The 25,289-nt window shown below is 41.1% G+C and overlaps 1 protein-coding gene across 1 annotated transcript in view; it reads right to left on the bottom strand.

The window, feature by feature from the left end:
* Positions 1–25,289, bottom strand: part of LOC115107979 (rho GTPase-activating protein 6-like) — a 61,491-nt gene extending 36,202 nt beyond the window's left edge. The window contains exon 1 of the mRNA XM_029631854.2: positions 24,548–25,289. Within this exon, the coding sequence (XP_029487714.2) occupies positions 24,548–24,976 (429 nt within the window). The 5' untranslated portion in view covers positions 24,977–25,289. The remainder of the gene's footprint in view (positions 1–24,547) is intronic.

Raw genomic sequence — 25,289 nt, forward strand, 5'->3', positions numbered from 1 at the left:
GTAACTTTTCTGATTTGTCGTACACAATGATTCCTCAGTTGCTTAAAAGCTTGCTGAGCCCAAGCCTGTGTTCCTGCCCTTGACCCAAGCATCATCTCTTTAATGAATGACTTCTGATAATTCCAGAGTGTACCAGACATTCAATTTACATTTAACCGCTCATTTTTTGAAGGGAGCATGATTATCCACAATAGTATTGAAGACAACTAAAACAAAAAGGCTCAAAGCTATATCTGTCACGCCTGCTCCCGCTCTCCCTCTCTGACACTCAAGAAGGCAAAGCTTCCCTTCACTACGCACACCTGTCACCATCATTACGCGCAGCTGCACAATATTGGACTCACCTGGACTCCATTAACTTATCGATGACCCCTTCTATAAGTGTCTACTCCCCTGTTTGTTCCCTGTGTCAGCATCAATGTCATTATGTGTTCATGGCCAGACGCTGCCAGTTGCTATTAAATGTATACTTCCTGTACCTTCTCGTCTCTACCAGTGTCAAACCTTACAAAATCAGGTTCAGAAATAGCTGAAATACAATCAAGGTCACTAAAATAAAGATCATGTAAAAAAAGCCTGTTCACTGAAGTTTTTAAAGTTCTCTTAGTGATGACACAAGGTTTAGATTGTTGTATTCTCACATCTCTAACACAAACAACTGGGCAATGGTCACTAATGTCTTGGGCGAAGACACCAGTAGAAATATATTGTTGTGGTGTATTCGTTAAAATAAGATCAATTAGAATTGACTTTGAAAGACTTTTAGGGTTGAGCTGTGTAGTCTTAGTCACCAGCTGGGTTAGGTTTAGATCATTAGATGTATTTTAGATTGTCTGAAGCCTGTATTTCCAAATCATAATTTAGGTCACCCAGGATAATAACTTCTGATTAAGAAAAAATAAGACAACAAACGAGTTAACCCCTCAAGTGCACAAAGGTTAGCTGAGGGAGGATGGTAGACCCCTATAGCAGTTATGGATACATTTATGCCCAGACAAAGGCTTAAATATAGTAGCTTATAAAAATTGTCAGGGGAAATTAATTTCAGTTAAGAGACAAAGAAAACGTTTTTTTAAATAAAAATGGCCGCTCTATATTATGACAAGCAATATTCATTGGAAAACTCTTCTCCCGATGACACGTCATTTAATTGAAGATGTCATTCATTCTTAATGAAATGAGACAAATGCTCTAAGAATGAAAACACTAAATGTATAGATTTGTTTTGGCAGATCATCTGCGTTACTGTAACGTGTGGTCAATGTCTCCCTCTAGTGGACTCTCTAATACTGACTGTGCAGACGGCAATACAGGGAAAGGAATCTATGCAATGAATATAAATGTCTTCTAAGCATTTGATTAACGAAATGAAATACAACTTTCAGACGTGTTTTGATGTGACTAATTAATCTAACACAAAGGCTAGATTCATATATTTCTTTATAAGAGATGAAAACAACTCCTATAACTTATTTCAGAATTTTGTATTGCAAAGGGTCAGGTGAGTTCAGGACATGAGACGACGAAAGAAAGCTAGTGACCACCAGATATCAGCACTGAGCTACACCTTGATATTCAACTGCGCTTTGCCATCATTGATGGGGGAAGAGAGCGTCTCCTGAAGTAATCCATAACAGCCGTCTTCACAGAAAACAGCAATATACACGGACGGAGACACACAGTCTGATGTACAGTCATTCATGTGGGGTCCACAATAATCTGGATTTTTTTTAAATGGCATTGATTACATCTACATACAACCTTTTCACAGTTTCTCATAGGGTGCTACAAGTTTCATACTGTACCTGCCTCGGGCAATTCAATTACAAAGCAACATGATATCCTAAAATCAACCTAAATGAACCCAAAAGCATCCGTAACTAATGCTGGGGATGTGGGTAAACAGAGAATGTCCACAGCCACATGAAACAGTCATTCATTTAAGGCTCCGACGCCCAAAGCCATCAAATCAAATTGTATTTGTAAACAGAGTTAAATCAACTCTAGTTTACAAAGGGTAGTCCCTCAGAAACAAAGGGTCACAACTTCCTCTCTATATCTTATTATCTATGTTCATTTGAGCTTCGCTGCCTCATGTGTCTCTAATCGTATCTCACTCTCTATTGAGAGATCATCTAGTTTATCTTTAGACCTGGGGGTGAATAAGAGTGAGGTGATTGTTACATTTAATGAGACCTCAGACCAGACACAGCCAGCCCAAGCTAATACATTGTGATGAGCTACTGAGCGCAACACACTCATCTGAAGCAACAACAGCAGGATCCCCATTGAGGATTCACTCCCTGATTGTGACTGATGAGTGTTCCTTCTCCTCCGTCACGTTTGCATCTCCTCAAGAAGCTGCCGCCGTGCGGTCTATATTTAGAAAAGGTTTTCTCGCCAAAATAACAACATCAATGTTCTGTAGCGAACTGTCTCACTCAGCCCATTTACACTGAACTGTAGGACCTTAATTTGATCACCTTGTTGCAGGGGAACTGCGGGACATTTAAAACTTGTAGTGTATTTGAGGTTTAGAAAGGCTTCTGAAGTTTGTCATTTCCACTTACTAATGTAAGATTAGATTTTCCATTATGGAAAATGAATAAACCCCTACAAAAAAAAAGTCAATTCATTTTATTACACATAATACTTCACATTTCCTGTTGCTGCAGGGAATATTTTTCCTGCTGTAGCAACCCGGCTCAAATTAAGGTCCTACATCTGCTGGTATAAATCCTTTCCATACTGTATTCTCTCTCTAAGAAAGGCAGTAATGAGGCCAGTAATAATGTGAGGAGAAGTGAGAATGTCTTGTTGAGTAAGTTAGCATCCAAATAATTAAATAGTAATCATGTGCCAAATCACTGTGCTTGGATAGTATTGGCAATTCTGTGCTTTTTGAAGAGATTGTAATGCCATAGCAACCTCGTCCACACAGTAATTGCTACCACATAGAGCTAACTGGGGGATGAGACTATTGCAATAGTGATCCTAAAATGTATACATTTGTGGATAGTTTAACGATCATGGGCTTAATCATCAAAGCATGTGAGATTTTTGTAGTGTATTGGGACATTAAATGCATTTTAATTCAATTGTTACTTCATTTGAGTGTACCACCATGCAAAATTACATAGGTATCTCCCTCTTTGGATTCCATGGGGTTCATCGGTGATTGAACCAGCTTGTTGATTATTTGCATTCTACACTCTGGGCTCTATTTTCGGGTTGCGTTAAGCAAGCGCAATTGTCAAATGCATTCTCGTTGGCAATTTTGACCTGTTAAAGCCAGAGCTCTTCTATTTTCTAGCCCTAACGCCAGGATTGGTAATTTACCTGCCTTACATAAGCTTGCTTGCGCTGAGGTGAGAAGGGTGGTAATATCTGAGGTGTGTTCTAAAAGAACGTGAGCCGAAGTGCCAATTTCAGTCAGCCCTGGAGGGGATATTTAAGACCAGCCAAAAGCCGGTCTTGGTGTTAGTTTTTTTTTATCGCTTTGGTACCATTTTCACAAGTATGTGGTGGATTTTCAAAACTCTTAGTAAAAAACTCTAAACTGGTAACACAGCCAGTCTTACATTCTAAACCTTTCATTGTGCATTCATTTTGTTTGTAGACATATATCTTACTGCAATTTTGATGAGAACCTATGGCCAAATACTCAAGACAGGCATGATGCAAACTAGTGCCTGCTAAACATTGTTTCTTTCAAACCCTGATTTGTCCATCGGACTGTCAGATGGTGAAGCATGACTCATCATTCCAGACTACGTGTTTCCACTGCTCCAGAGTCCAACAGCGGCAAGTTTTACACCACTCCAGCTGACACTTGGCATTGCGCCTGATGATATTAGGCTTGTGTACAGCTGATCGGTTATGGAAACCTGCTTCATGAAGCTCCTGATAACAGCACTTACAGTTGACCGGGGCAGCTCTAGCAGGGCAGAGGTGGGATCCTATGGCGGTGCCACGTTAAAAGTCACTGAGCTCTTCAGTAAGGCCATTCTACAGCAAATGTTTGTCTATGGAGATTTTCCACATTTTGTTACGGTACAGCCTCATTCTAAAACGGATTAAATAAATATAAATCCGCAGCAATCTACACACAATACTACAAAATGACGAAGCAAAAAAAGGTTTTTAGAAATTTTTGCAAATTTATAAACATAAAAAACAGAAATACCTTAAATACCCTTTGCTATGAGACTCGGAATCGAGCTCAAGTGCATCCTGTTTCCATTGATCATCCTTGAAGGCACCGAAGGACCCCAAGAACACAGTGGCCTCCATTGTTAAATGGAAGAAGTTTGGAACCACCAAGACTCTTCCCAGAGTTGGCCATCCAGCCAAACTGAGCAATGGGCGCAGAGAGTTCCTCTGTAGAGATGGTAGAACGTTCCAGAAGGACAACCATCTCTGCAGCACTCCATCAATCAGGCATTTATGGTAGAGTGGCCAGACATAAGTCACTCCTCAGTAAAAGGCACGTGACATCCTGCTTAGAGTTTGCCAAAAGGCACCTAAAGACTCTCAGACCATGCGAAACTAGATTCGCTGGTCTGGCTTCACCTTAAAATCAGATTAATAGGTTGTAATTGTATAGATAATCCGATTGCTTCCTAATGTTTCAGTAAACCATTATCCAACACTTCAATTATTAAAGTGTCATCATGAAAACTTACTATCTCTTCACTTTTTCAGTGGTTACATCTATTTTTCCTGTTATTGTGAACTGTAGGCTATAACAAATTAAACTTTTCAACGGAAGGCCTATCACAAACCTCTTTTTGTAGTTGATTCTGGTAAGCTAATAAAAGGATATTGTTCACAGCATTGACCAGCCTATTATCTCTGAAGTTCATTCATTTATCGTGGTGGATACTTAAACTGTACATTAAGGCTACTGTTAAAGCACTCACATAGGCTACTTATCTGCCAGAGTGCTGAGATAACTAGTCCTACCGGTAAGTGCGGTCTAAGCAATTCCCATATGATATCATGTTACCTCCCTACATTGATTCTATTGATGGAGAACCATTTGTTTGCCTCTTGTGTGGAACACATTTAATTTAACGTTTAATTCTAGCTCACAATCAAGGATGGCTGTGTGTTCCCTCCAGCAGTAGTGAAGTGCCTATTACTATATAGCCTTGTGACAGTGTCCTACTGGACTCTGTGCCGGTCCCTACTTCAATGTAATACATTTTTGAGAAATAGCATCCCCACGAGGGTAGCTTCATCTCAATGTATTTGTACATTTTAGGCATTTCAAATATTTTCCATTGTCCTTTCTTTTGTTTATGGTATGGGTATATTCACACGAATATTCCCTTATGTAATTAAGCTTTTACATGTTTTGTTCTGTCTTTATAATATTGATAAAAATGTCATTTGTAGAGTGCATTTCCCACACTGCCATGTGACCTCCCTCTCCGCACACCTGTCACCATTGTTACGCGCACCTGCACGTTATCAGACTCACCTGGAATCCATCACTTCCCTGATTACCTTCCCTATAAGTCACTCCTTTTGGCTCCTCCCCCATGTGTTATTATTTCCATTCCAGTGTTAAGTCTGTGTGTTGTTCGTGTTTCTTGTTTTGTTTTATTTTATGTTGTGTTTACTTATTAAAACACTCACTCCCTGAACTTGCTTCCCGACTCTCAGTGCACATCGTTACAAACACTCAATGCACATGTGAAACTTGTTGGTGCTTGCTTCTGTGTGCAAATCACTTGCAGTTTCAGATGATTTATTCCATTTTATTTATGAAAGAAAGCTCATACTGGCCTTTATTATTTACAATTTATTCATTATATTTTATCTTAATTAAATGGATTTATAATAATAAAAACTAAAATACTTTTGACAGTAGCCTATGTATTGTCTACCTAAAAGACACGTTAATACATTTGAAGTCCTTCAAAATAGAAACCACATATCCTAATGTTAGAAAGTAGAATACAAACTGGATATAGGCTACTGTGGGTGGGGTAGGCTAAATAATAACAACTGAATAGGCCTAATTAAAAGAATGGTAATAAAGGAAATGAAAAATGGTTAAGCAGTAGACCTTTGGAACATATACACTATCGTTCAAAAGTTTGGGGTCACTTAGAAATGTCCTTGTTTTTGAAAGAAAAGCACATTTTTGGTCCATTAAAAAGAACATCAACTTGATCCGAAATACAGTGTAGACATTGTTAATGTTGTAAATGACTATTGTAGCTGGAAACGGCTGATTTTTAATGGAATATCTACATAGGCGCACAGAGGCCCATTATCAGCAACCATCACTCCTGTGTTCCAACGGCACGTTGTGTTAGCTAATCCAAGTTTATCATTTTAAAAGGCTAATTGATCATTAGAAAACCATTTTGCAATTATGTTAGCACAGCTGAAAAATGTTGTGCTGATTAAAGAAGCAATACAACTGTCCTTTGTAGACTAGTTGAGTATCTGGAGCATCAGCATTTGTGGGTTCAATTACAGGTTCAAAATGGCTAGAAACAAAGACTTTCTTCTGAAACTCATCAGTTTATTCTTGTTCTGAGAAATGAAGGCTATTCCATGCAAGAAATTGACAAGAAACTGAAGATCTCGTACAATGTTGTGTACTACTTCCTTAACCAGAATAGAAAGATGAGTGGGAGGCCCCGGTGCACAGTTTGAGAAACAGATGCCTCACAAGTCCTCAACTGGAAGCTTCATTAAATAGTAACCGCAAAACACCAGTCTCAACGTCAACAGTGAAGAGGCGACTCCGGGATGCTGGCGTTCTAGGCAGAGTTGCAAAGAAAAATCCATATCTCAGACTGGCCAATAAAAATAAAATATTAAGATGGGCAAAATAACATTGGACAGAGGAAGATTGGAAAAAAATGTAATGGAAAGTTTGAGGTGTTCGGATCACAAATAAGAACATTCGTGAGATGCAGAAAAAAATGAAAAAATGCTGTAGGAGTGCTTGACGCCATCTGTCAAGCATGATGGAGGCAATGTGATGGTTTGGGGGTACTTTGGTGGTGGTAAAGTGGGAGATTTGTACAGGGTAAAGGGGATTTTGAAGAAGGAAGGCTATCACTCCATTTGCAACGCCATGCGCCAACGCCCTGTGGACGGCGCTTAATTGGAGCCAATTTCCTCCCACAACAGGACAATGACACAAAGCACAGCTCCAAACGATGCAATATTTATTTAGGGAAGAAGCAGTCAGCTGGTATTCAGTCTGTAATGGAGTGGCCACCCCAGCCACCGGATCTCAACCCTATTGAGCTGTTGTGGGAGCAGCTTGACCGTATGGTACGTAAGAAGTGCCAATCCAACTTGTGGGAGGTGCTTCAGGAAGCATGGGGTGAAATCTCTTCAGATTACCTCAACAAATTGACAACTAGAATGCCAAAGGTCTGCAAGGCTGTAATTGGTGTAAATGAAGGATTCTTTGATGAAAAAAAAGTTTGAAGGATACAATTATTATTTCAATGAAAAATCATAATTTATAACCTTGTCAAGGTCTTGACTATATTACCTAATCATTTTGCAACTCATTTCATGTATATTTTCATGGAAAACAAGGACATTTCTAAGTGACCCCAAACTTTTGAATGGTAGTGTACATTTTTAAAAGTCTAATAAGTCCATGTAATATATCCTAGACCATGACAATAAATCAATTATTTATTTTAGACAGGTCTAAAGAAACATGATATGAAGAAAATCTATTTCAGAAGAACAGAATAGCATACACAGAGTCGTCCTTGTGTTAGGCCCTGATCTGGCTATGCCATATGGCTGTGGGCTACACTAGTTCATTTAGCACACAAGACTTGCTTAGAATTGTGTTGCATTATTTTATAGTTTGAAATATATAACTGAACATAGCTGAATAAAATGTAAATAATATGTTCTCCAAACGATTTGAGGGAGTGAGCACATGCGGCTATTCTGTGTTGAGCGGTTAACAAAGAAACTGGTACATCTATATGCTTAATTTAAATATTTTATATATTCTAAGGCTGCATGATGTGATTCTAATAATGATTTGAAAAAAACTAATGAAAGGCATGAGCTCTGCTTTGTTTTTTTTGCGCAGGCTGTACACACTTGATCAGTCTCTCATTCACAATTTTACAAGCATTTGATAATGCCTCAAATGTCCCAGCTGAATCCCCTTTGTGTGGCCATAATGCCCCCTAAAAAAATCCATGCATTTTGCAGCCACTTGCAGCCAATGCCCTTGGGCTAAATATAATAATTATAATTAAATATGTTTGATTAGATTTTCGATCACATTTGCATTGATGTTAGGGTGATTAGAGTGACAATAGAGTCCTGAATACAAGGCAGTTAGCAACTTTGGTAGGCTACTGTTAGGTTTTAAATTAACCTATTAAAAGTCACGGACGATCAGAAAAGCATAAACCAAGTTTATTCACACATGGTCAATATAGCTGCAACAGACAAAAGACATTCACACAAGTGGTAATATATATACCCCAATGTGGGTGGAGTCTCCTTCTCTCTAAACATTGAATCTTTATTACTAGGCAACAAACTGTTCCTTCTCCCTTAATGTGACCTGAACTCGACCCCGCTTCTCACTAATCCACAGCTCTCCACCCTTATCAGTGCCTGCCAACATATCGTATTCCCTGCACTCAGTACATTCCAAGCTTCATTGCCTCTACCATATACATTCCTCCTACAGATAATTATTAACTTCTGGTGTAGACCCTCTAGACCATAGCACTCAATATTTCAATAGGATACCTGATAATTAACACTATTCCAAGTTCAGGAGTCAGAACCCATAATCCATCACTACTGATGACCATCAGCAGCATCAGAGCTTGGAGAAAGAAGCCTTTGAATTTGACTGCCGTCATGACTCGTGATCGCTGTAAAAATGTAAAAAATGCTTTCGTTGAAACGAGATACTAAGTCATTCAAGCGAGATAAGAGTCTATGTTTTTGTTTTTTTGCCTTGGGCTTCAGGGCCTCCTTATGTAAAATCTATAGGTGTACCAAATGGTTAGGTGATCATGAATTAAGAGCAGTCGGATTACGTAATAGTCAAATGTATTTTAACAACAGAGAAGATAATCATATCAAAAGTAATGTGATCATTGCATTGTGAATGGACATTATATGAACATGTATTGCAATGAAACACTGATTAAGTTTGGTGTAAAAGTGACTGTATGATTTTGTGTGTTGTATTTAGTATTCAAATGAAAATGTACTTAGAGGTTTGAAATAACTGCCTTTTAGAAGATCTGTTTTGAGTTTTGTACTAAGAGTTGTGAAAATGTACCACACTCTTGTGAAAATTTACCGCACTCTTGTGCAAATGTACCACACTCTTGTGCAAATGTACCACACTCTTGTGCAAATGTACAACACTCTTGTGCAAATTGCACCAAAGCGATAAATACAACAGAAACATTTCCCCCCAATTTTGTTTAATGTGCATTAAAAACCAAGCGTTCTCTCCTCTCAATTAAGGCATTTATTTTGTCCTGCCCAATGCATTCGCTGCGTAGTCAAGACAATTAAGGGTTAGGCTCGTGAGATCACTTTGAAATAAATCTTAATCCCCATAAGCTTTATTAAAATATCAAGTTTGGGAGCAGCAAAACAGCGATTGGACATCCCCTTTTCATCTCTGTAGGCTATTTGACATTATTTTAGCCAGCCCCTGTTATCATTTAGGATTTGGATGTGCGTAAAAGCCTACATGGATGGGTTATATGCCCATCATGGAGAGGGAGATGAGAGGATCCAGTGACACTCATATTTAGAAACATTTACGTATCACGGCATCCCCGGACCTATAGCGGTATCGCCAGCGCTAAGGTTTACCATTGCATTAGGTTTGCTAAAATAGAGCTCTCTATCTGGAAACTATACAATGATGCGTAGGGCATTGAACATCCACTTAAGAGACCACATTTAGTGTACATGCATGGTACATCTAGGTGAAGTGGACATTACGTAAGCCAAATGAATGTACCTTACAGAAACAGAATATCTGTGGACATTGTAACGACTCTTAGATCTTGGTCTGAACCTTTAACAACCCAATGGAAAGCTTCACATACTGCAGTTCCTTTGTCCTAAACAAAGACCAGAGGTTACAGGACATACTGTACATCTAATCAAAGGAGAGAAAGAGGGAACTGCAGGCTGTAAGTAGGGGGCTGCGGTGCAGAGTTTCATACAACGGGGAAAACAATGTCAAACTGACTTCCGTTGTTATTGGGTCAGTCCAAAGTCTCTTAGATACAGCAGGAACAAACGACCACAGTCACATATTATGACACCTTGGGACCTAACACGTGACTGTGGTTATTGACCTGAAATGACAGGTACAGTTGAAGTCGGAAGTTTACATACACTTAGGTTGGAGTCATTAAAACTTGTTTTTCAACCACTCCACAAATTTCTTGTTAAGAAACTATAGTTTTGGCAGGTCGGTTAGAACATCTACTTTGTGCTTGACACAAGTCCTTTTTCCAACAATTGATACAGAGAGAAATGTTCACTTATAATTCACTGTATAACAATTCCAGTGGGTCAGAAGATTACATACACTAAGCTGACTGTGCCTTTAAACAGCTTGGGAAATTCACAAAAATGATGTCATGGCTTTAGAAGCTTCTAATTGACATCATTTGAGTCAGTGGATGTGTTTCAAGGCCTACCTTCAATCTCAGTGCATCTTTGTTTCACATCATGGGAAAATCAAAAGAAATCAGCCAAGACCTCAGAAAAAAATTGTGTAGTCCTCCACAAGTCTGGTTCATCCTTGGGAGCAATTTCCAAACGCCTGAAGGTACCACGTTCATCTGTACAAACAATAGTACCCAAGTATAAACACCATGGGACCACGCAGCCGTCATAGCGATCAGGAAGGAGACGAGTTCTGTCTCCTAGAGATGAATGTACTTTGGTGCGCAAAGTGCAAATCAATCCCAGAACAACAGCAAAGGACCTTGTGAAGATGCTGGAGGAAGCAGGTACAAAATGATCTATATCCACAGTAAAACAAGTCCTATATTGACATAACCTGAATGGCCGCTCAGCAAGGATGAAGCCACTGCTCCAAAACCGCCATAAAAAAGCCAGACTACAGTTTGCAACTGCACATTGGGACAAATACAGTATTTTTGGAGAAATGTCCTCTGGTCTGATGAAACAAAAATAGAACTGTTTGGCCATAATGACCATCGTTATGTTTGAAGGAAAAAGGGGTATGCTTGCAAGCCGAAGAACACCATCCCAAAAGTGAAGCACGGGGGTGGCATGTTGTGGGGGTGCTGTGGGGGTGTTGTGGGGGTGCTTTTCTGCAGGAGGGACTGGTGTACATCACAAAATAGATGGCATCATGAGGGATGAAAATTACGTGGATATATTGTAGCAACATCTCAAGACATCAGTCAGGAAGTTAAAGTTTGGTCGCAAATGTGTCTTCCAAATGGACAATGAACCCAAGCATACTTCCAAAGTTGTGGCAAAATGGCTTAAGGACAACAAAGTCAAGCTATTGGAGTGGCCATCACAAAGCCCTAACCTCAATCCCATAGAAAATTGGTGGGCAGAAATGAAACAGCGTGTGCGAGCAAGGAGGCCTACAAACCTGACTCAGTTACACCATCTCTGTCAGGAGGAATGGGCCAAAATTCACCCAACTTATTGTGGGAAGCTTGTGGAAGGCTACCCAAGATGTTGGACCTAAGTTAAACAATTTAAAGGCAATGCTACCAAATACTAATTGAGTGTATATAAACTTCTGACCCACTGGGAATGTGATGAAAGAAATAAAAGCTGAAATAAATCACTCTCTACTATTATTATTCTTAAAATAAAGTGGTGATCCTAACTGACCTAAGACAGGGAATTTTTACTAAGATTAAATGTCAAGAATTGTGAAAAACTGAGTTTAAATGCATTTGGCTAAGGTATATGTAAACTTCCGACTTCAACTGTACCTAAAGTTTGTTAGTCTTGTCAGTTTACGGACTTAACTCCACACTGACCATGGTCATGTGAATCTGTAGAATCTCACACCAAGGTGCCCTCATCTTAACTGAACTGGCTAAACTGTAGTCTGGATTGGCCTCTGCTGTTCTACCACATTCTTGGGCAATGAAGCAAATGGTAGCACTGGCACTTGACTCACACTCCCAAGAGCTTTCAACTATTATTAAATAGCATTGAAGAAGGGAAACAATTAATAATTATACGCATAAATCTGATTTAACATTGGTAATGAACATCTGTGCTTCATAACACTATAATGCAAACTACATAGCTACAGTCACTAATAAAATATTCAATCATTACCAATGATGAGTCACATTTCAATACATTTTAATCCAGAAGACAAACTTAATTGATTCATCATGTAGATTCCATTTTGAATCAGTGTTTTAAGGCAACACAACATTTACTTAAATGTTACCTAGATATAACACAAGGAAATATACATAAAGCCCACTAATCAACTTCAATGTGGTGTTGTAAACACTGGCCGCTGATTTTCAGAGCATGAGCACCATGTAAGATATACAGTCCCAATGGCACAATAAATCCTATTAAGTATTCCACTGTCATAGACCTACTCCCCCCTGCTATTAATCAGCCTCAATCGTATTTACAGTGATTACATTTCTGAGGGATCTGGCTTTGGGTTCGGAGCCCTTGCTGATGACTGTGGTATGAAGAAACCAGAAGCCTGGTCTTCATTAAAACCTATCATAATGTCACCCTTTCAATACATATTGGTAATGCTAAATAAACAGTACAGCCGTGGATACCTTCTTAGGGTCGTGCTGCGACTGGGACTTGATGTGCACAGGAATCGCTCCATTTATCATTCACCTTCAAGGATTGCCACTGAATTAGTGAGCTGTTCTGGCTTCTCATGGCTGTTGGACACTCTAAATAATACTGTAAAAAGGCATATTCGGCATTAAACAACCTACAAGAAGTGAATAGCCTTCTGCTTTTGTTAAGTCTGAATTACCTTTAGTGACCGAAGGGTTTGTGTATGACATGAGCTCCAGAGGAGTGTGACATTATGACATGACACCAGTAAAGCCTCTCTCCTTGGCTAAGACCATCATTAAATTAGCAATACTTACTCCAGTCCCACGTTGCACATGGCAGATCAATTCACCTGCTAAATGTAGCTGAGCTGCAGCAGCAACAACAATAACTGTCTTGTCAGACACTTTCATGATCCTAAAGCACTGATGTGTCTTGGGAACAGGTGAGTAGAAGCTACACTCGTTACCAGTACAGATCTGTACTGCACATTCTGCACATTCTTACAACAAAGAATATTTAAATCCAGGGTCAAAGGGTGACCAACTCAGAGTAGGACATGCCGCTACACTCTGAGAAAAGGGTTCCAAAAGGGTCCTTAGGCTGTCCCCATAGGAGGACCCTTTTAGTTTCCAGGTAGAATCCTCTTTAGTTCCACTCTTACGGAAAAAACACATGATTTTACGTGACGTTTCCATGTCATGCACAAGAGTGTGCAAATCTTGTTATGATGTGGATTTTCACATGTCAAATCATGCGAAACCATGTGTTTTTGGAATGCTTCATATGTGACATTTCACATGAAGTTTCACATGTGGATTAAAAAATGTTCACATCAGATTTCACAGGTGATGCCCTGCAAACAAAAATGAGTCACAACATTCTTATCCTCCTGCTATGCCACCCGGTCTGTGTCCATAACGGATTTCTACACTTAGGACTTCAAAGTAAATCTCAGCTTTGTTAAAAATACATTCAAGGCCTTTATGGTAGAGTGGCCAGACGGAAAGACACTCCTCAGTAAAAGGCACATGACAGTCTGCTTGGAGTATGCCAAAAAAGTACCTAAATGCCTCTTAGACCATGAAAAACAAGATTCTCTGGTCTGATGAAACCAAGATTAAAATCTTTGGCCTGAAGTCCAAGCATCACGTCTGGAGGAAACCTGGCACCATCCCAACGGTGAAGCATGTTGGTGGCAAGCATCATGCTGTGGGAATGTTTTTCAGTGGCAGGGACTGAGAAGCTAGTCAGGATCGAGGGAAAGATGAATGGAGCAAAGTACAGAGAGATCCTTGATGAAAACCTGCTCCAGAGAGCTCAGGACCTCAGACTTGGGCGGAGGTTCAACGGGACAACAACCCTAAGCACACAGCCAAGACAACGCAGGAGTGGCTACGGGACAAGTCTCTGAATGTCCTTGAGTGGCCCAGCTAGAGGCCGGACATCTCTGAAGAGACCTGAAAATAGCTGTGCAACGACTCTCCCCATCCAACCTGATAGAGCTTGAGAGAATCTGCAGAGAAGAATGGGAGAAACTCCCCAAATACAGGTGTGCCAAGCTTCTAGCAAGAAGACTCAAGGCTGTAATCCATGCCAAAGGTGCTTCAACAAAGTACTGAGTAAAGGGTCTGAATACTTATGTAAATGTGATATTTCAGTTTTACATTTTTTATAAAATTGCAAAAATGTCTAAAAAAAACTGTTTTTGCTTCGTCATTATGGGGTACTGTGTTTAGATTGACGAGGGTAAAATGTTAGTTGAACATAATTTAGCTGAACAGCAATAACACATTGAATTACACATTTAAAACATGATCACGTGAAGTGTTCCAAAAACACATTGACACATGACACATGATAACATGTAACTACACTTATCCATTGCTGTTAATTTTGTGGTAAATTTTACAGTCATTATATGGTAAATGTCTACAGTAATAGGATACTGTATTAGTGTATTGCTATATATTTACTGTCAATCGCTGTCAATCGCAATACACCCTTCCTGCAAATTAACTTGGCATGCCTCCAATGAAATTGTATTTAAACTTATAAAATACTGTAGAGGTGCTTATGCAACAAACAGTTTTTTTAAATCCTGTAATTTTACAGTAAGTTACCGGCTACTGAGTTGCGGTGAAAATAGTGAAAACAAGTTTAATGCATTTCTACAGCTTAACTGTATTTTCTGAGTAAATATACAACAACAAACTGTTATCAGGAAGTACACAGAAATGTGTATTTATTTATTTTCAAAGAATCATAAAACACGGGACGAGATGTTAAAAACTGTCCATTGTGCCAATAGATGGAATGCACTCACATGAGATTTGCCGTGATGTTGACAGAGTGGCATGGGAGGTTTATTTCTTAGACTGGGGTAAGATGTCAATTTTGGGACACATCCTCAGTAGTGTGCCTTCGAATCAGTGGGTGTTTCGGCCTTTAATCACTAAACACCCTCATCAAAGGTGGCCAGCTAAAGGGTAATCAAGCCTTAGCTTGTGTCCCATGCCCAATTAAGATGTCCCACGGGACTATGCAAGGCAGGGGCGTCCTCTTCCCTGAGCCAGCCATACAGCTGACCGCATACCTCATATGCCCTCCTCAAGTTGGAGGGATCTGAATTGGGTTCTCAGGTGGGGGTGGGGGGTCATGAAGTTATAGCCCAGCAAGGGTCCTTCCGTTTGATCCAGATCCACTGGCTGCCTCTTTCAGCTGCTTGAGAAACTGCTCTGACGGTCTGCCGCAGAGCCTGTCCATGGATTCCAAGTTCTTTCAGCAACCTGATGATGGAAGAAGCCACGAATCCTCTGCATCCCACTTCAACTGGCCAGACCTTTGCATTCCAGCCACGCTGAGTTGCGTCTGCTGCCAACTCTGTGTAACAAAGTTTCTTACGCTCGTAGGCCTCTTCAACCGAGTTTTCCCACGGGACTGTGAGCTCTATGATGTACACAGCCTTTCGTGAAGGGGACCAGAGTACCATGTCTGGCCTAAGGTTGGTAGAAGCAATCTCTGGTGGAAAAATGAGTTGCTGGCCAATATCGACAAGCATCTTCCAGTCCCGGGCCATGGCTAGGTGTCCAGTTTCTGGCTTTGTAGGAGGATACTTGGGCCTTTTCTGTCCCTCCCGGATGAATGTTGTTGTTTTGACGGGATTGCTTGTTTTTGGAGGTAATGAATTGGTTGCACTCCTCTTGGTCTCAAGTGCTGCAGCCAGGCTCTTGAGGACCTGATTGTGCCTCCAGGTGTAGCGGCCTTGTGAGAGGCTGGTCTTGCAACCTGTCATTATATGCCTGAGAGTCGCTGGAGCTGGGCAGAGGGGGCAGGTCGAGTCCTCGCCATACCATTGATGTAGATTTTTTGGTGATGGAAGCACATCATAAACAGCTCTTATGATGAAGCTGATGTTGCTTGCCTCCATTTGCCAAAGCTCACTCCAGTTGATCTTTCTCCTCTCCAGGCCTTCCCACCGCGTCCATTGCCCTTGTTTAGCAAGAGAGACAGCCTTTGCACTTCTTGCAGTCTCCTCCTGTCTGCGCACCTCCTCGACCACCAGCTTCCTGCGTTCAGATGTTGTTGCCTTATGGAACGTTGGTTTGCTTGCTGCCAGGCCAAAGCCTCCTCTTCCATGCTGGATATTCCCCACAATGTCTTGGTGTCTCAGGGCTGATGTTGCTTGCTGCACAGCCTTGGATGATGTCCATTTCCGTCCAGTTTGTAGGAGAGGTGCAGCCTTGCTAATGGTCTGGTCTTTGGAGTCCTTCAATGTCATCTGAAGTCTTACTTTAGAGCACTTGTACTCCTCCGTTAGACTTGTAAGAGGTAGTTCAAGGACCCCTTTGCCATACAGGCCGATGTTACTCAGGCATCGTGGGACACCCAGCCATTTCTTCACGTATGAGGTAATGGTTCGCTCCATCTTCTCCACTGTTGTTATTGGGACCTCATAGACGGTGAGTGGCCACATTACCCGGGGAGAAGTCCAAACTGTAGGCACCAAAGCTTGAGCCTCCCAGGCAGTAGGGTCTTGTTGATGTTCTCAAGACCGTCGGCGATGTCCTGCCTTACTTGCTGCACTTGATCTTTATCCCGGAGGCTTTCGTTGTACCATCTACCCAGGCTCTTGATGGGTTGCTCAGACACCGTTGGTATCGGGTCATCTCCAATGCAGAACCTCACATCTTTAAGCTGTCCCTTGACTATGGAGATGCTTCGAGATTTGCTTGGCTTGATTTTCATCCGGGCCCACTTGATGTTATCCTGCAGTTTTGCAAGTAGCCGCCTGGTGCATGCTGCAGTGGTGGTCAGTATAGTCATGTCATCCATGTATGCTCGGATAGGTGGGAGACGGAGCCCTTCCTTAGTTCTCTCACCGCCGACCACCCATCTCGATGCCCTGATGATGACTTCCATGGCCATAGTGAATGCCAGAGGAGAAATTGTACAGCCTGCCATTATGCCTACTTCCAAGCGCTGCCATGTTGTTGTGAAGTCAGGTGTTGTGAAACACAATTGCAGGTCTTGGAAATAGGCCTTTACCAGTGTTGTGATGGGTTCTGGTACGTGGAAAATGTTGAAGGATTCCCAGAGGAGTTCATGGGGAACTGAGCCAAAGGCATTGGCCAGGTCGAGGAAGATGACATAGAGATCTCTCTTGTCCTTCTTAGCGGTTTGGATCTGGTGCCAAATCATACTAGTATGTTCCAGGCAACCAGAGAAACCAGGAATGCCTGCTTTCTGTACAGATGTATCAATGTACTTGTTCCTTTCCAGATAAGTGGACAGCCTCTGTGCTATTATACTGAAAAAGATCTTCCCTTCGACGTTGAGAAGGGAGATTGGTCGGAATTGACTGATGTCTGTCACATCCTTCTCTTTCGGGATTAGCACACCACCATCCCTTCGCCATGCCTTTGGTATTATTTCCTTCTGCCACACTATCCTCATGAGCCTCCAAAGAAAGCGTAGGACATCCGGGGCGTTCTTGTAGAGCTTGTATGGTACTCCATTAGGACCAGGAGCAGAGGCCGCTCTTGCTCTTCGGACAACGTTCTCTACTTCCCTCCATTTTGGAGGGTCAGTGTCCAGATTGAATTCTGGTGGTTGAATAGGTGGGATGTCATGTGGGATGACTATCTGCTCATGCCTTTTCATGTCCTGGTGGACCTTTTCCAGATGTTCTTCCAGTTCAGGCTTTGGAGTTTTTAGGATTCCGCACTTTTCCTTTGCGAAGAGATCTTTGACAAACTTAAAGGGGTTTTTATAGAACCGTGTTCTTGAGTGTACCTTCTTCCTACGAAGTTTCCTTAAGTTTTCCGCTCTTCGCAAGGTTGCCAGCCGACATTTAATGTCTGCTTGGAGTAGCATGAGACCTTCTCTCTCTGCATCAGAGGCCTTCTTCCACTGCTTCCTCAGCTGCCTTCTCTCTCTGACAAGTATCTCGATCTCCTGCTGTCTCCTAGATTTGGCTGGCAGGGGTGGTGTCTTGCCACTTCTCCTTTCGTTTACTCCAAAGCGCTCTTCTCCGTAGTGGTAGATAATGTCTCCCATCCTTTCAAGCTTTTTCTCTGCTGTTCCTACCTGTTGTTCCAAGATTTTTGTCAGGTCGTTGTTGATTGTTTCCCACTCTCTCTTTTCAACAGCTTTGGGCCACTTCACACTTGGTCTGTGCCCTTTGATCTTTTCCTCTTTTAGAGGTCTCTGTGGTTGGGTGAGTTCATCCACCGGCATTTCTGTGCTTGTGTTATCCTCCTCAGTTACAGGGGTGCTGATGCTCTGCGAACTTTGGTTTGCGTCCCGTCGCTGTGCTTCATTCGACTGATTTGACTGGCTGCTTCGTAAGAAGTACTGGTCAATGCGAGGTCCCTGTCTCTGCTCTCCCAAGCACCTTTTCCTCCCTTGATGGATCCTTAACCCCCTTGCCGATGTTACTCTCTCCCAACCACAGCTGCACACCTGAAGTGTGTGTCCTGCTGCTGTTATGGTTGTCTCATGTGCTGTGTTCCTACTCGTAGTCGTTTCCGTTCCTGGGTCCGTAACCGTGTGATCAGTCGTTGAGCCATCTTGCGCCCCAGCTCTCGCAGGCTCTAGGGGTATGTTCCTTTGTTGACTTTCAGTAGCACTTAGCGGGTGTCTCCAACATACTGAAACAGCGTCGGAGACTGCCAACATGGGTAGCTAGCCCATGACAGCCCCAGTGGGGTCTATTCCCTCCGGTCAGCTGTCTCTCCAAGCTGTCACACAGACTTTCCTATGTTGTCAGCTGTCCTTTCACAGCAGTCACTGGACTGGTCCAGATGATCAGAATCATAAAACACGGGACGAGATGTTAAAAACTGTCCATTGTGCCAATAGATGGAATGCACTCACATGAGATTTGCCGTGATGTTGACAGAGTGGCATGGGAGGTTTATTTCTTAGACTGGGGTAAGATGTCAATTTTGGGACACATCCTCAGTAGTGTGCCTTCGAATCAGTGGGTGTTTCGGCCTTTAATCACTATTCACCCTCATCAAAGGTGGCCAGCTAAAGGGTAATCAAGCCTTAGCTTGTGTCCCATGCCCAATTAAGATGTCCCACGGGACTATGCAAGGCAGGGGCGTCCTCTTCCCTGAGCCAGCCATACAGCTGACCGCATACCTCATATGCCCTCCTCAAGTTGAGAGCTTAAAATTAGGAATTGGATTTTGGATTACTTTCTGAATTGAATGGAATTTAAAGGAAAAATATACCCACAATCACTAATTCATGTAATTTACAGTGTTAAATAACACAATGTTTTTTTGTGAACAAATGTTTAATTTTGGCGTTATAATAAGGTTGGTAGCAATGTGAAAATCATTTTCGAAATCTGTTGCAGCGCACATCAAGTACAAAACCCACAATGCAATGCTGTCTATGGCCTGGTTGACAAGCTAGCTAGTAAAGGTAGCTACACACAGTAATACAGTAATATCAGCATGTGAAGGAGCTAGTTAGATGTAAAATAACCTAAAAACAATTTAGGAGTTAATAATCTCATCATGTTCAACCTGAAGAGTGGCTTATTTGAGAGAAGGGAACCTCCTGTGTTATGACATTAGCCAGTAGTGAAATCTGACATGCATGAGCGATGTTTTCGAAAATGTAAAAATCGTATTCCTTTTCAATTCCAGTGTAGTGAGAGCAGCATTTTTGCAATGCTAAATCATACCAGACAAATTTCTGTCTGCTTGAATGCCAATAGCTCAGATACACATGAAAACATGAAATGACTCAGAAATCGATAGAACATACAGTACCAGTCAAATGTTTGGAAACACCTACTTATTCAAGGATTTTATTTTATTTTAATATTTTCTATATTGTAGAATAACAGTGAAGACATCAAAACTATGAAATAACACATGTGGAATCATGTAGTAACCAAAAAAAGTGTTAAATAAATCAAAATATATTTTATATTTGAGATTCTTCAAAGTAGCCACCCTTGGCCTTGATGACAGCTTTGTGCACTCTTGACATTCTCTCAACCAGCTTCATGAGGAAAGCTTTTCCAACAGTCTTGAAGGAGTTCCCACATATGCTAAGCACTTGTTGGCTGCTTTTCCTTCACTCCAAATCTCAATTGGGTTGAGGTCAGGTGATTGTGGAGGCCAGGTCATCTAGTGCAGCACTCCATCACTCTCCTTGGTCAAATAGAATTACACAGCTTGAAGGTGTATGTTGGGTCATTGTCCTGTTGAAAAACAAATGATAGCCCCACTAAGCACAAACCAGATGGGATGGTGTATCGCTGCAGATTGCTGTGGTAGCCATGCTGGTTAAGTTGGCCTTGAATTATAAATAAATCACTAATAGTGTAACCAGCAAAGCCCCCTGACCTCCATACTTTACGGTGGGATCCACACATGCAGAGATCCATTTACCTACTCTGCGTCTCACAAAGACATGGCGGTTGGAACTAAAAATCTCAAATTTGGACTCATCAGACCAATGGACAGATTTACACCGGTCTGATGTCCATTGCTTGTGTTCTTGGCCCAATCAGGTCTCTTCTTCATACTGGTGTCTTTTAGTAATGGTTTCTTTGCTGCAATTCGACCAGGAAGACCTGACTCATGCAGTCTCCTCTGAACAGTTGATGTTGAGATACGTCTGTTACTTGAACTCTGTGAAGCATTTATTTGGGCTGCAATTTCTGAGGCTAGTAACTCTAATGAACTTCTCCTCTGCAGCAGATGTAACTCTGGGTCTTCCTTTCCTGTGGCGGTCCTCGTGAGAGCCAGTTTCATCAGAGTGCTTGATGGTTTTTGCGACTACACTTGTAGAAACTTTCAAAGTTCTTGACATTTTCTGGATTGACTGACCTTCATGTCTTAAAGTAATGATGGACTGTCGTTTTTCTTTGCTTATTTGAGCTGTTCTTGCCATAATATGGACTTCGTCTTTTATCAAATAGGGCTATATTCTGTATACCACCCCTACCTTGTCACAACACAACTGATTAGCTCGAATGCATTAAGGAAAGAAATTCCACAAATTAACTTTTAACAGGGCACACATGTTAATTGAAATTCATTCCAGGTGACTATCTCATGAAGGTCATTGAGAGAATGCCAAGAGTGTGCAAAGCTGTCATCAAGGCAAAGGGTGGCTACTTTGAAGAATTTCAAATATAAAATATATTTTGATTTGTTTAACACTTTTCTGGTTACTACATGATTCCATATGTGTTATTTAAAAGTTTTGATGTATTCACTATTTTTATACAATGTAGAAAATATTAAAAAATAAAGGGAAAACACTGGAATGAGTAGGTGTGTCCAAACTTTTGACTGGTACAGTAGCTCAGAGTTAAACAAAAACAATATAACATTAAAAACGTTAATTGACCTCAACATTGCTTAGCACACTTTGGTACTCAACCACACCTAGGATTTGAACTCACAACCTCTTAGCTTGTAGAGTCATACGTTTTACGTAAGCATTGAGTACTAGGAATATGGGACCAAATACTAAACATTTTAAAACTACTTTAATGCACATACAGTAAGTGAATTTGTTTCAATACTTTTGGTCCCCTAAAATGGGGGGACTATGTACAGAAAGTGGTGTAATTTCTAAACAGTTCACCGTGATACGAAAATAACCTCAAATAAAGGCTGACAATATGTACTTTAACCTCATAGTAATAACGACGGTACAATTTCCTTTCTTTCCCCATTTCCCCTTTTTTTTGTGAACAAATGTGCTATACACTTTCCAAAGACCCATGTTTCCATCCAACCACTTCATACAGATTAATTACCTGATGCATGAAAAAGGTCACGACTGGGCTGATGGAAACATCAAATGCCGGTACAATTTTCTAAATGTCGAAAGAAAATTTGTTCGTTCGACATGGTGGGATCTTTTTGTGATGTCATATGTTGCGTGGTCCTCCCACCACGACTCGGGAAAGCACACAGTTTATTTGGCTACAGATTAAATAAATGATGATGAATTTCACACGGTGGTGAAAAAAAAGTCAGTTGGATGGAAACCCATCTCCGTTGGGAAAACGTGCAAATTGTTTAATGCAGACTTTAAAATATTCAAATTGAAAATTTGTCGCAAATTGGATGGGAACCTAGCTTGTGAAAGGCAGCAATACGCAACATACCATCTAGTCTGCCAGAAAGCAACATGAAGAAGAAGAATAACAAGAAGAAGAAGATGAAGGTTGAGCACTTCTTTTGAAAATTGTAAGTTGTGCAATCATTTTTAAGAACTTAACAATTAAAGGTCAATAACAGTCAAAATCATGTTTTAATGATTTGGATGATATTTGAAGGTAACCAGATGAGGGTATGATGACCAAAGTATGAAAAATGACTGTTACTATGACATTGATAAAGTTTGATTATAAGGTTACTGGTCCATGTCAAACACTTGGATTCATTATTAAGGGGGCAAGGTGACGTCACCTGAACTCTCATTTTAATACACCAAATGTACCACAATATTCTCTTACAGAATTTAAACAAGTACCGCTTTGTAACCAACATCTGAGAAGGCGTGTTTGGAGATGGGCATGGTATAAATAGCTACTGGTGCCAAAATTTGACTGTAGTGTGTCAGCAAATATAATTAAAAGTTGACCCTATTGATCTATGGGAAAGATACTTGTATTTTTGCCCTTTCCTCTGTGTTTGGTCTTAGTTAGTTACTGTGAACCGCATCACAAGAGACATGCCAAACGGGAGATATAAAAAAAGATATATATACTGTATATATAGTTGATGCAAATTTAATGTTGGTTGAGTTGCTTTGTGTATCACCAAATTAGCTTGAGATTATTTTTACGGCAATCTGCTCACTGCATCCTCATTGCTTGACATAGGCATTTCAAAGAGCTGTCAGTCAAGGTGAGCTCATTAATATATTTCCCCACCCACTGGGAGACGAGTCAGGATCGAGGGGAAGATGAATGGAGCAAAATACAAAAAGATCCTTGATGGAAACCTGCTCCAAAGCACACAGGACCTCAGACTGGGGCGAAGGTTCGCCCTCCAACAGGACAACAACCCAGCCAAGACAACACAGGAGTGGCTTAGGGACAAGTCTCTGAATGTCCTTGAGTAGCCCAGGCAAAGCCTGGACTTGAACCTGATCAAACATCTCTGAAGAGGCAAACCTAGTCAGTTGTACAACTAAAATGTGTCATCTGCATTTAACACAACCCCTCTGGTGCAGGGGACATTCACGTCATCGGGCACCCAGTGAACAGTGGGTTAACTGCCTTGCTCAGGGGCAGAACAACAGATGTTTTACCTTTTCAGCTTGGAGATTCGATCCAGCAACCTTTCGGTTCATGGCCCAAGACTCCTACCCGCCAGGCTACCTGCCATCCAGAAAATAGCTGTGCAGCGACACTCCCCATCCAACCTGACAGAGCTTGAGAGGATCTTCAGAGATGAATGGGAGAAACTCCCCAAATACAGGTGTGCCAAGCTTGTAGCGTCATACCCAAGAAGACTCGAGGCTGTAATCACTGCCAAAGGTGCTTCAACAAAGCACTGAGTAAAGGGCCTGAATACTTAAGTACATCTAAAATGTCTGTTTTTTTTGTTATAAATTTCCCAAAATTTCTAAAAACCCATTTTTGCTTTGTCATTATGGGAGTTGTGTGTAGATTGAAGAGGGGAAAAGCAATTTATTACATTTTAGAATAAGCCTGTAATGTAACAACATTTGGTAAATGTTAAGGGACTATAGGCTATAACTACTGTTTCTATAGGCTACAGGTTTTTGATATGGCACATCCACCTTTGTCAGACAGCAGTTTGTGGTGACATCATACTGTCTAATTGACATCCTATTGCTCAATTGTGAGTGTTTCAGACATGTCCCAACAAATATACAATTGAAAGATAGAATGGGAATTTCCCAGGAAAACAGGTGTAAATCTTACTATGACTCTATACATGTTTTTGAACCTTGTAATTGACTGTTGCACTGTAAAACTAGGTGGTCATGTCACCATACCACTAGAAATGCTACTACTTCCACCTCGACCTTCAATCATAATCAACATCATCATCATCACCTTCATTCACGTGCTTATCGCTGTGTAATACAACCTGTTGTCTACATCATGGACAGTTTGATCAACAAGAATATAATCGTGATCACCATCATCATCATCAACAGCATCAATAAAACTGTAATTTTAAGACTTGCTTACTTCAGATGTCCATGCAGCATTTGAATGAGGGATGGATGGTGGAGATGGCTTCTTTTGAAGCCACTTTCTAGGTGAAAATAAAGTGTTTGAGCTTCCGGTTGGAGTATAGGGGTTTCTTTTAGTGGCTTTTGAATCATTGTCGAAATGGCCAGAAGTATCCAAGTATATTGACAGGCTTGAGGATGCAGATTGACAGTGTTTAACTCCGGCTGTAGTAAGGCGCGCGTCTAGTTTGGAGAGGCTTTCGTTTGAGGCTCGGAGCGACTTTTGGTCATCTGCTTGACCAGATGTCCCATCCGGTTCAGTCCCATCGCGTTTTATCAAAGCTGGGTCCAAACTTATAGTCTTTCTCAGTCTCCGTTTGGACCTTGTTTCGGATGTTTGCGAGGAGCATGAGAAAACGCTGCTCAGCAACCCGTGCGCGGACATATCGTTATTCTTAACGTTTCACAAAGTAACCTAGGCTACTATATCGAGTTCATTAAAGCGATCCGAGATTAAATGGTTACCTTGAATAAACATAATCACACGTCTTCCATTCTCAGTGGTAAGGCTGGCTACCTGTTGCACCCCATACGACCCTGATATTCAACCAAGAAAACCCACAAACAAAAGTAATTCGCTCAGCTATAGTTGTTCTTTGTTAGTTCTTCCTTTTCATAATTTACAAGAACAGGGATGGTAGTATAGTTTCACAACCGTGGACTCTTGCGTGTCACCAAGCTTCGCCCTTCTGAGTAAT

This window comes from Oncorhynchus nerka, linkage group LG1 (assembly GCF_034236695.1).
Source record: "Oncorhynchus nerka isolate Pitt River linkage group LG1, Oner_Uvic_2.0, whole genome shotgun sequence".
Lineage (NCBI taxonomy): Eukaryota > Metazoa > Chordata > Actinopteri > Salmoniformes > Salmonidae > Oncorhynchus > Oncorhynchus nerka.